General features: G+C 34.3%; 1 protein-coding gene across 2 annotated transcripts; it reads right to left on the bottom strand.

Moving 5' to 3' along the window:
• Window positions 1-1,985: 1,985 nt before the first annotated feature.
• LOC114751813 (ATPase 10, plasma membrane-type) lies at window positions 1,986-9,935 on the bottom strand. Of its 2 annotated transcripts, XM_028940495.1 has the most exons (22): window positions 9,799-9,935; window positions 9,250-9,316; window positions 9,019-9,138; window positions 8,456-8,554; window positions 8,214-8,351; window positions 7,785-7,919; window positions 7,463-7,642; window positions 7,130-7,336; window positions 6,793-6,912; window positions 6,549-6,668; window positions 6,327-6,449; window positions 5,861-5,965; window positions 5,523-5,667; window positions 4,973-5,134; window positions 4,522-4,760; window positions 4,311-4,343; window positions 4,131-4,212; window positions 3,456-3,616; window positions 3,174-3,347; window positions 2,767-2,949; window positions 2,502-2,674; window positions 2,240-2,336 (listed from the first exon to the last, which is right to left on the bottom strand). In XM_028940495.1, the coding sequence occupies exons 2-22, from the start codon at window positions 9,313-9,315 to the stop codon at window positions 2,240-2,242; spliced, it is 2,862 nt and encodes a 953-aa protein (XP_028796328.1). In that variant the 5' UTR covers window position 9,316; window positions 9,799-9,935. The 2 variants fall into 2 exon arrangements, with proteins under 2 accessions (XP_028796327.1, XP_028796328.1); XM_028940494.1 differs by lacking the exon at window positions 9,799-9,935 and having other exon boundaries at window positions 1,986-2,336; window positions 9,250-9,315.
• Between the last annotated feature and the right edge of the window lie 2,741 nt (window positions 9,936-12,676).

The raw sequence follows: 12,676 nt of genomic DNA, 5'->3' as shown, positions 1-12,676 counted from the left end.
AAGTTTTACTTACTTTACTGCCACAGTATCAGTATATACTACCATATACGATACATATACATTTATTTTCTAATAATTAAGGGGGAAAAATTATAGACATTGGTTAGTGTGACCACTGCATCCCTGGTTATCTTTTACGTTTTTGGACTTTCTTCCCTCCCTGTAGCTTTCACGGGCATGAATGAATGACACGTGAGTTTTATCTCAAAGATTATATACCGTGGGATAGATTCCATAACCATCTTCGTGGTTTTCTTCCTGGTCAAACGAGCTAAATAGCCCACGCGTTTTTTGGCAAACTAAAAAGAAAGTATAGTAATTTATTACTTATTTGTTCCTTTTAAGAAAAACATGACTGAGGATCACGAAAACAAACTTTGAAATGGTATGCCTAGTGCCTTCTTCTTACTTTTATTTTATTGGCTACTCTTTTTAGATTTTTTGTGCCTAAAACCAAATAGACATTATTAATTAATCTAGTCTGTAATACTGTTGGATTCTTTCATTACTAACTCAATCTAGTCTGTATTTATTGGGTTAAACTTGATCGCATGAGCTTATAATAAAAATTTCTAAAATTTATTTAGCATTAAATCATACCTTCCTCCTAATTATAAGGCAAAGTTTTTAGACCTTGTTTAGTCTTAAATATAAAGTAAAAACGTGGTAGTTAAATTTCTTTTTTGTTTTGTTTTAAATATTATCCCTCCTTACTTGCACAAAATTGTTGTTAGTTAACTTTAGTAAAAGACAAAATTATAAATGATCACTTTTTAAAATTGAAAAAATAATTAACTTTGTCTTATAATTAGACCACATATACGGTAAAAGCATTGAAATCTAGCAACTTAGATTCTCTGCATTTTTTATGCATTGATCAGGATAAAAATGAAAAATTAAAATGCGAAAAACTCACCAAGTTACTTGTTAATCGTTTTAAGTTTTTTTTGGCCAACTTTATTCATCCTTAATTTAGATCGAATATTATTAAAAAGCTCTTTATATTTGTGTATATATATTGACCGAACCTCATATTTACGGTGGAAATTAAAATAAAAAAAGTTTTAAAAGAAGGATCGCCACACCAAACCACATAGTAGGGTTCATTTGAAGTCACTGGGGGCAATGGACAAAAAAGATCAAATACATTGGAGGTTGGTATGAATGCAAAAACTTTTCTTATCCTTCTTTAAGAATGGGGAATAATTGAAGCTTCACTTTTGTGTAAATTATGAAATTATGAATATTAATAATAATGGCGAAATTATATTTTAAAAAATGATGGGGGCCACATCACCTACCTCTAAATCCCACTTGCCTTTCCAAAATATGCCTTTTGCAGAATTGCAGTGTCGGTCGCCTTGCTTTTGTCGTTTTTCTGTTTATTTATTTATTCATTTTATAAGGAAAAATCTTTAAAAAATAACTGTTGAATTTTAAAATTTTAAATTAAGAATTATTATAAAAATACGTTGTCATTTGTTTTTTAAATATAGTCATTTATTTTGAGTGTAACAATTAATACTGATTTAAAATTAAAATTCTACATATTTTTTTAGAATTTTTTCCCAAAAAAAAAAAACTCGTGCTTACTGGAATTTCCGTCAGTGAACTTGGCAGTGTGGAGAAGCAGAGTGACAGAATTTAACAATCCTCCTCCAATCATATATATACTATACTCCTCCGGTCTTTAATATAAAACCCATTAAACTAATTTGATTAGATTAAGGAAGTTAGGGTAAGTTAGTTATTTAAAGAAAAATGACACATTTTTTCTAAAACACCATAATTATCTTTCTAATACCCATTCTTCCTCTTCTCTTCTATTTGATTATAGTTGATGAAGTATCCGTAGGGGTAATTTAGAGAAAACTGATAAATATGATAAATGGATCTTATATTTAGGACCAAAACCAATTCAAGAATTAGGTCCTATATTAAGTACCGGAGAAGTACTTAACTAAATAAGCATGCCATGAAGCCCAAAAAAAAAAAAGCTCACTGCTCACTCTGTTATGATTTATAATGAAAATTACAAGAATCTTATTAGTCCCCAATGGCATAGAAAGATGAGCAGAGGCTTGTCTCTATAGAAGAGGAAGAAGAAGATCCCTTTGTGGTCTTCGGTACCGTGAAATCAATTCTCTTTGATTAGGAATAATGAAATGAAATACCAAAACTCGCCACACAAACTGAAAATTTTGGTTCCTGATTAAGCTTGGAGTTGTTGTGCTGGCTTTCACACTGTGTGCGCTGATTGAAGAACACTCCGGTCCAAGTTCTTGAGTCTCAAAACAGACTCTACATGTCCTCTCAAAGTGTGTAATTCTCCCAGCCTGCTCAGTTTCACACCATTTTTGTTCAGAATTCGCATTGTTTATGAATATTGAATCAAGCAATGCAAATTGAGGGAAGACAGATCTATTTTAGCTCTTGAAAGTTGATATCTTTCTCTGTTAGAACCTGGAAGAGAAAATGTTGGGGGAGAAAAGAAAAGGTACCTGGCGATTTCAGCACGTCTCCTGGCTTGTTCAGCAATCAAAGAAGATCGCCTTCCGATTCCATTATTCACTTCTAAGCCTACGCTCAATACTCCTTGTAAGCTTCTCTGAGAAACAATCCATTGTGCAGCCCTGTCTTCTTTCCCATAGTCTTTCTTAGAACTAAAAGCAGTCTGTTTATAGACAAATTAGGGTTTGTTTAGTCCATTGAACCTGAAACTGAATAGCTCAAACAAAAGATACATTATTATTGTCAGGTACTAACCTTTCTGTCAAATACCAGATTCCAGGCTTGGCCACTCAAAATGTAGCGAATTGTGAACTTGATAATGTCCAAAGGTATATAAAAGATCAAACTGTATAACCATATAACACCAGCCCATCCCCATCCAATGCCTGTAATTTTAGCAAAGCTGATATGTGCATACACAGCTATTAAGGTGGCCACCTGGTTAACATCAAAATGAAACCTATCATAGATAACTAGAGTTTTTCTTGATTTTCTAATCAAATTAATGATTTTTGTTTTTTTTTTTTGGGGGGGGGGTGTTTTCTTTTGTGTTGAAAATATTTGTAGGTCCAATACTGAAGGTTAGACATATGCATTACTGGAAAACTCAGCACTTTCAAATTCCTTGGAGTAGGTTTAAATATTTGCGTGAGTGAGATTACCAGTTGAGCTACAACAAAGGCACACATCAAGAGGCCTCCAGGTCTCTCTAGATATGACCATCCTTGACTTCGTGTTACAAAAATCAAAGCCTGGCTGATGATACTGACTTGAAGATATACAGCAGATGAAACTTTCTCACTGTCACTGGATATAGAGGCTACATGGAAGCGTGTCTGCAGGAGGGGGAAAAAAGATTACTTGGTCTAAACTATGAATCTTTTGGCTTGGCATGATAGCAGCACAATGATGGCTAGCAAAGAAAAGAAACACAAAAGTATTACCTCAAAGAAAGTGGTGTGCACTACGGCCCAGTAGAAAAGAACAGTAATCAAGGCAAGGTAAGTCCCAATAACCACTCCAGTTGCAAATATCTCTGGCAGCTTCCAACTGTCAGGAGTCGGTGATGGCTTTACGCGATCTTTGGATATGGTCATAATAGTCCCTAAATGCAGACACTTCTTTGAGTACAAACCTTACATGTAAATGATTTTCTTTGTTCTGATTGTTCAGTTATTTTGTTTCTCTCTGATTTTGGAGAAAAATTAGCGCTTTGAATTATGACTATTCAAAGTCGGGGATCATAAAAAACAGATCTTATGAAACAGTTCTGCAATTTTCTTCTATATTATCCAGATGGAAAGAATGGATGGACAAATATTTTAATTTTAATAATACTAAAGATAAAGATGATATATACAACTTACGGCTGACATTAGTAAACATTTGAGTTGTTAATGCTTGAAAGTAGAAATTTGCTCATAATGAGCTATCGTATAGTGGAAATGCTGTGAAAACAAGGAAAATCTGGTTTGTCATTTTCAGTTTCCATATGGCCTTTCTTTATCCTTTTTTTTTTTTCCGGTGAAGATATGCTCTTTCTCTATCTTGCCAATTACTATTTCTGCTTGAAAGGGAGGGGGGGGGGGGACTGCAGGGTATACGTTATGAACCCTTACCATCATTCAGTATGGCGATGATCAGGACCATGAAAGGTGGAAAATCATACTCCCAAATCAATGCCAGAAGCATAAAACCAAGCTGTAAGAAACATAATGTATGAATTTCCAAACAAACCCACGTTGGATAGAAGTTCAAGGAAAATGACACTAATATAGAGGCGATGAAACTTATCTTACCACTATCCGAATGGTTATGGAGACTGCATATATCTGCATTTAAATGAGCCGTCAGTGTTACATCGAGTCAGAACAAAAGCTAGCCAAAAAAACAAAAAAAATCAAATCGGTTGCATGCTTTCCAGCTTGATGTTATATATAATATATAGAAGCAGTATGGTACAGTTGATCCGCGATGATATAAAGCAGAAGAGGAAGATGGACACTTAACTGTATAATTTTTCATTCTTTGAAATATAGCTCGGCTAGTTAACACAGCACTGATAATAACACTTAAACCGGGTTCAGTTAAAACTATATCAGCAGCACTTCTCGCAGCATCAGTTGCATCTGACACAGCAATCCCAATGTCTGCTTTCTTTAAAGCCGGAGCATCATTTACACCATCTCCAGTCATTCCAACTACGTGCTTCTTTTCTTGTAAAATTTTCACAATTTCGTACTTGTGTTCTGCGAGTATGGCAAGAGTAAAAAAAAAAATCAGTGGATGGTCTGTGTAATATTACAACCTGGATTTTGATTGTTCTTCAAAGTCACTGAAGCTCTGTAAATTATTCAAATTTTTTGGTGTATGGTTTCCTGTTAAACTAATTTTTCTGTTTAGTATTTTGATATAAATGAGAACAAAGGAAAGATAATAGTGAAATATTAGGATAAAGTACCGGGAAATACACCAGCAAATCCATCTGCCTTTTCAATGAGCTCGTCTACTGGGAGGGCTTCATTTTCATCTTTGTCACGGCCCAACAATGATGAAGAAGGGTACATGTTTGTCCCCATACCAAGTCTTCGGCCTGTCTCTTTTGCAATGGCCAGCTGATCCCCTGCATTCACACATGTAATCTGGTTTAATTGTCCTTCAAACTCTTCAATGATTTCCTATGTGAGAAGTAAACAAAATTTTCTGATGTATGTGATCATTTATTCTAACTTCCAAGATGCTAAGAATCAATTTTCTCAACGGCAATGTTGTTACAGTTCCCGAATTGATATTAATCTTTATGGAGATGAAAACAAAGAGATGGAAGAAGAATTATCTTTACTAGTCCTAAATCAGAATTTATTAACAAATGATTGCCTCAATGATGACCAACAACACAGAAGACTCAAAGTTACCTTGCAGGTAGAGAAACGGAATAGCAACAACACAGGCTTTTATAGAACTAGAAACACTATACATCCCTTAATATGTTGTAAGACTTTCATATTTACCTGTAATCATCTTAACATTGACTCCGAGGTTAAGTGCTCTACGTATAGTCTCAGCACTATCATGTCTTGGAGGATCAAACAAGGGGAGCAGCCCGCAAAAGGTCCAAGGACCTCCGGGACTCTCCTTGGACTTTTCAGGAACCTCCTGAAAAGGTTATCATAGAATTTTGCTCAATATGGAAATAAAATGATGTTAAGAAATGGCCTAAATCATATGATTACGATGTGGGATTGCAGAATTTCTCTCTATTAATGACAACTTGATACCCTTTCGCTTCAATGCATTGTGAATTCAGTCGGACGGGAAAAGATAGAGGAGGATAGGTAAGATGCTGAACCTGGAAGGCAACTGCAAGAGATCGCAAGCCCCTTTCAGCATATTTGTCAATGATGGCATGAACTTTTCCGGCAATCTCATCTCTCTCTTGGCACATAGTTAGAATCTGATAGTCAAGAAACAATATAAAGAGTGAAGGTGTAATGCAAAACCCAGGTTTGAAGAGGACTTTTTTGGTAAGACGTTAGGAGCACGCTTAGCCGGAGATAGGGACTAATATTTCCTAGATAGAACTTTACCAAATAGGTTTGCTTCATACATAAAAGATAATAATCAAATCCCCTGCCAATTATTTAACGGACGAGAATCCGTAACACTCATGCAAATTTGAGTTATCATCTCATGTTATTGTGATAACTCAAATTGAAACTTCTAAATTTGATGACCTAGATCCTTCTTTTCTGCATTGGGGATAGTTGTATATTGTATTCATCAAAATAAAATTTAATCTCTTTTAATTTTCATACCTGTTCAGGAGCTCCTTTGCTGGCCCTATACCAGTTGCCTTCAAAATCAATATATGTAATGGCAGTACGTTTGTCTACGGGATTGAATGGTAGAAAATGAACTTCAGTGATGTTAGCACGTGCCTGTGGAGGAAAGAAATTTTTTTTTCTTCTCTTAGTACTAGCCCATGCCAAAAGCAGGGTTGAAAACTTGCCTCATCAAAATAACATGAGCATCTATACCTCCCTTGGATCAGCTAGCATATTAACAATGGCAGCATCAATGGCATCCTGGTTTTCCATCCTAGCTGCTCTGGCTGCTAGTAGGACAACCGTATCTTTGTCCATGTTGCTGTTGAAGACCTATTCAATATCACAGAAGCGAGGTTCTATAAGGAATACAAGCAAAAATCAGAACCGTCTAAGGATCCATCATCTGTACACTTGGTACTAAAATCTGTAGCTTCTATTGGACAGTTTTATGTACCTCTACAAGGTTTCGGTCAACAGTAAGACGATTCAGGGTAAGAGTTCCAGTCTTATCACTGCAGAGTACATCCATACCTGCCATCTCTTCAATTGCTGTCATTCTCTTTGTGATGGCTCCCTTAATAAGAAAAACATTGTCAGCAAACAGATATGCTTTTGTGCATTAAATTTAAACATAGCATATGATTTATGGCGTGTTCTTCAATAATGAGGACAAAATATTAACTTCATCAAATTCAGTTGGGTCTTGGTGAAAATCATATAATAGTGGAAAATGAATTTGACCTCAAATCTGACTGTCACTGGTTAATGGTTAATATAGTAAAAAGTCACACCTGCTGTGAAAGTCGATGAGAGCCAATTGCAAGCGTCACAGATAGGACTGTTGGCATGGCTATGGGAATTCCTCCAATTAAGAGAACAAGAAGGTTGTTGATTCCATCCCTATATGAACGTTTCTCTATAGGATACATTACTATGAGTTCAATAATCATCCCTACAGCGATAGAGCAAATGCAGAAGTTCCCAATTGCGGTTAGGACCTGCAGATAAGTAGTCAATAACAGAGTTAAACTATTAAACCATTTATAGAATTGACGAATATATGAACATTCTTTATCGAGTGAGCGTTATCAGATAACCATGCTAAAGGATTTTCTAAAAGTCACCTTTTGAAAATGTCCAACAACTATAGTACTATCAACTAAATGTGCTGCCTTTCCAAAAAAGGTGTGAACTCCTGTTGCAATGACTACAGCTTCAATCTCTCCATGCTTACATGTTGAGCCAGAAAAGACTTCGTCTCCTTTCTTCTTGGTTACAGGCAATGACTCTCCTGTGAGAGCTGACTGCAGAGAACTATCTTAAGTCAAAAACCAAGATAACTATTGACTCCATCTTGACCAATAAAAAATAGGTTGATCGGGATGCATGGGAAATCAGTGAAGCAAAGAATCGAAAGATTTTGTTCCAAGTTTAACAGACACTTGCCTGGTCAATTTTTAGAGGGTCTCCTTCAAGAAGCCGAGCATCAGCTGGAACGATATCTCCCAGTTTTATGCTGATTATATCTCCAGGTACTAAAATAGTTGCATCTTGCTCTTGCCACTGACCATCTCTCAGAACCTGGATATTTGGATGTTAGAGAACTCCCGTACTTTTTTGTTCAAGGAAGGGAAATTTCAGCAGTTGTAAAATTTATTGACCACTTGACGGGTATCATAAAGTACTTCTATCTTGTGCAGGATTTTGAAACAAAATACTAATATCAGGCCCAAAAGAAAAAACGGAACACTGCATGAACAAGGAACTTCTTGAAGTTTTGCATAATTCTAGAATATTTTAACTCATTCAACAAGTTCACTGTGAAGAAAGAGAACACAGATAATGGGTTTGAGGATTATTGAAAAAGAGGCATACCTTCGTTTTTGGAGCCAAGCGAGCCATCAATGCAGCTGCTGCATTTCCAGCATTATTCTCTTCAATAAAACTAATGGTGGAGTTTATGAGCAGTAGGCACACAATCCCTACAAAGTCCTGCCAGTCAGGACCCTCCCCCTGAAATATCACCAAATAAAGAAATAAGGAAACAGTTCACCAAAAAAAGAAAAAAAAAAAAGATGAGAAAAGATTGCAGAACATGAATTATTTTATTTACTCACTCCCCCATTAGCAAGAGCAATTGCCATTATAGCAGCTGCTTCCATAACCCATGATAGAGGGTTCCACATGAAACTCAGAAACTTCAATATTTTATTTTCCTGCATCAATATTTGAAGGTGAGGTTATTTCAGTAAAGTGCATGATGATGCTAGAACAATGAGATTCTTCTGTTGTCTCCTCATAGAAAATACCATTGAAGCAATATACAACAGATTGAAACTTCTCAATCCAATACTCAACAGTGACTTTCATAAACCAAAATGGCATTGGAGAGAAGAACTAATTGTAAACTCTTGCGCCTTAATGTTTGAGGGGATGTAAAGTACTGAATTGTATATATTTTTCCTCTGCAATAACTAATGATACTCTGTTTTACAAAGTATGACACATACTAAAGTATCGTGGAAACTTTTTCCCCCGGGAACTATTAGTTGTATCATAACATGACCTCTTTTTGCAGTGTTCATGTTTGACAATTAGAGACATTAATATCTTCTTCAGATTTTATATCATGGAATTAGGAGGGATAAAAATCTGCTATCTTCATGAAGCGACTTCTTACAGGCTTCTCTTCAAGCTTGTTTTGGCCAAATATCTCCAGTCTGGCTTCAGCATCATCAGATGAAAGTCCTCCTGGCGATGTTTTCAGCTGCTCAAAAACTTCTTCCAATGGTATGCGTTCCTGACCAATAGTCACTCAAAAATGTTATTCTTCTGTACAGGATGAAACTGAAAAGTACGATAAATATGACCTGAATCTTGATTCAAGGTCAGCCTTGGTTGTGAAACTTACCAAATCGACACCTTCTCGACTGAAATTCTCTGGGTCAAGCAAAGGCTTATCCAATCCCTCAGCCATTCTACAGATACATCATATAGTAAGAGATGTATATATATACATATATATAAAAGCAAATGCCAGTATTCCACTATTACTTAATCCATGTAAACTGTATCAATGAGGGAGAAAAAACATACACTTGGGGATCATGCTCAAATCGATCTTAGATAGTAAACTCATTGACACAAAGTTCACTGTTTTTTATGCTTTTATTTGATTAAAAACATATCAGTCTACAACTCTTAAGAAGCATTACTATATCCTTACGAACACTGGTACAATAAGAAGTGAACTAAAGCTTTACAAGTCTCAATTAATGTACTTATTTAGTGCATAAACATCTTCCAAACTTGCATAAAAAGTAGTGAACTAAAGCTGCAACACACACACACACTTCCTTCCGCCATTTCTATATTTCCCCTGGCATGGATATTCAGAGATAAGCCTTTCTGGGTTTGTGTCAAGTTTGACAGAGTAGAGCAAAAGCACAAAAGTACTTACTTGGAGGGAAAGTAAGAGAAGCCAGAAGAGAAGTAAAGCAGAAGAGCACCTCTCCTTGACCTCCTTCTCTTTTTCAGTGAAAGAGGTTAGAGGCAGAGTGTGGTATTGAGAATAGGAAGGTGAGGAAGCGAGAATGGCAAGAAGAAGGAGAAGATAACGAGGATGACGGGGGTGGGCCATGAATTAAAAAGGGGGTGCTATTGATTTGGTAGCTGAGACTGTTGGTTATCACCAGTCGCAAAAGAGAACGGATGATCGGTTTCTAATTACGTTGTTGATTGTCGAGTGCTGCATGTTTGGATGTTGGAGGCGCCACATTTCAGGCACGCTTAGATTTTTAGGTTGACGCCAAGGAAAGACCGTTCCGCTTAACTAACTTTCAAAACTCGAACCTTTTCAACGCACCAACCTAACGTTCTCTATTTTTGCAATCCTACTCGTGCTTCCATTCATGTGCCTCCTCGGCCATTATATTTTATTTATTAACCACCGTCTTAAATATGAAATCTATTTTATAATATAAATTACATTTTAAAATAGATTTTATATTTAGAATTGGGAGAGAGTATTAACTATGTTTCATTTTGATTCCATCAAAGTTTCAGCTTAATATATGTATTTTTCTTTTAAAAAAATTAATTAAAGAGATTTCAAAGTCAATAATAATCACACTAACTCCTCTTTTGTTTGGCTCAAAATTAATTTATCTATATTTGGATTAGCTTTTCAGAACTAATTTTACAATGTTCAAAATAAGTACATGAGAAGAATTTTATCTCCAATTGCGTGAAAATAAAATACCATGTCATTAAATAATTTTTGGGGACACTTTGACTAGATGGGATTATTTTAGTAGGTTAGGTGTTTTATTTAAAAGAATATTTTTACATTTAAGGGGAGAACTCTCCGTATATTAATTCCTTGTAGGACAAAATTATTTAAAATTAGCCAATCGAAATGGGCACTAAGGGGAAAAAAAGAAGGTAAGTGGAGGAAAAGACAGGCAAATCCAAATACACCAATTGATCTCAAATGACTAATGTAAGTTCATTCATGTCAATCACCCATCTGTGCGAGTGAGATCTATCATTCCACCAGAAAGGGGGGGCCAAGCATTTACATGTTTGACTGTATGTGTAAAGCGCGCGGACGCACCCATTTTTCGTTGATTCGTTCGATTATGACACGTGGGAAAAAAAGTTGGATTTAAGTCTTATTTCTTTATTCATTTAAACTAATTTTAAAATAACACGGAATTGTTTTATGCAGAGAACATCAATCATCATCAATCAATAAGTTATATCTTTAAAAATATGTAATACCCTATTCATTTAAAAAATGAGTCTGCTATGATATTATGGTATCTTAATATATTCAATTAATGATATTTGAATGACATCTTGATTGAGATTTAAATATATTGAATTAAATGGAAGAACATTATAAATTAACTATCAACTATTATCATTGTTAACTATATTCTTAAAAATTTGTATTACTTAATTCATTTAAAAATAGATATGGTATGACATTATGGGATCTGAATATATTTAATTCTGGTAAAAAAATATATTTAATTAATGAGATTTGAATAATATTTTGATTGAAATTTAAATATATTGAATTAAATGGAAAGACATTGTAAACAAATGGAATTTCAATTGCAGGGTCAAATGAAGAAATTAATAATTAATTTTGAATTTGAATAATATTTTAATTAGGATTTATATATATTGAACTAAATGTGAAGCATCATAATTAAACAGTATATCAATTGGAGGTTTAAATAGAAAAATATTTAATTAATTTCAAATTTTTATTTATTTCTCTTAAATTTTGCGTTTCTAATTTAAATTCTATTTAAATGAATAGAAAAAGCATAGCCATATAAAAAGTAAATTTTGAGCTACCATAAATAATGTGATTTATTATAATTTTAAATATAATCAAATATGCTAATTCGTGCATAATATAAAAGAGAAATTTCTAGTGTTCCTTCTAAATTTGTGTCCGGTCCTACATTGGTAACTTTGTGTTTTATTTTTTTGTGGTTTTGTCTTGTGTTATATGACACGTGGAAAGTGCGGCAACACATCTTTCCCGTCACTTTTGCACTTGAAATGAAATGAAGTTTGCCGTTCAACTAAAAAGTGGGATTTAAGTCTTATTTCTTTATTCATTTAAACTAATTTTAAAACAACATGGAATTGTTTTATGCAGAGAACATTATCTTTTTAAATTTGTGTCTGGTCCTAGATTGATAACTTTGTGGATATTTTTTGTGTGGTTTTGTCTTGTGTTATTTTACCAAATCATACATGAAAAGCATCTAGTGAGGTATATATGTAGTTAAATTATGGCTTATTTGCTTGACTACAATATTTTGTAATTTTATTTTTTTGGATGTGAATAACAAGTTTTATCATTTTTCAAATGTACTATTTTTAAAATAGTTATCTAAGTAGATCTTTTTTTGTGTTTTTATTTCCAAAACTTGTCCAAAATTGGAAAAAAAAGAAAAAAAAAATCAAATATCTTTCTATCTTTCATCATCCGCACTTCAAAAGAGATTAGTCTCTACAGTTAACAATGAATACTGTCTCACCAAATAACAATTTTTGAAAATTGTCCTAACTTTTAATATTTAAATCATAATATTAAAATATGCCCATAAGTATTGAGAGTTTATGTTCCAGACAACTGAATTAAAAATGGGAAAAATAGTGCGGTCCTCAGTGCAAGCTGAGACAAGAAAGTGAGAGGAACTTGCCCAGATGCCCTCCGTGGTGGTCTATATAAATGCCGCATGCAAGACTTGAGATAGGCTTCTATGCTAATACTTTCAGAATCGGATGCTATGTGGCCCAACAGAGGAGTA

The sequence above is a fragment of the Neltuma alba genome, unplaced genomic scaffold, assembly GCF_004799145.2.
Source record: "Neltuma alba isolate B1F8T4 unplaced genomic scaffold, ASM479914v2 tig00007116_pilon, whole genome shotgun sequence".
NCBI classification, from domain to species: Eukaryota; Viridiplantae; Streptophyta; class Magnoliopsida; order Fabales; family Fabaceae; genus Neltuma; species Neltuma alba.
The sequence above is the reverse complement of the archived record's forward strand: the minus strand, read 5'-3'. Positions and strand labels throughout refer to the sequence as shown.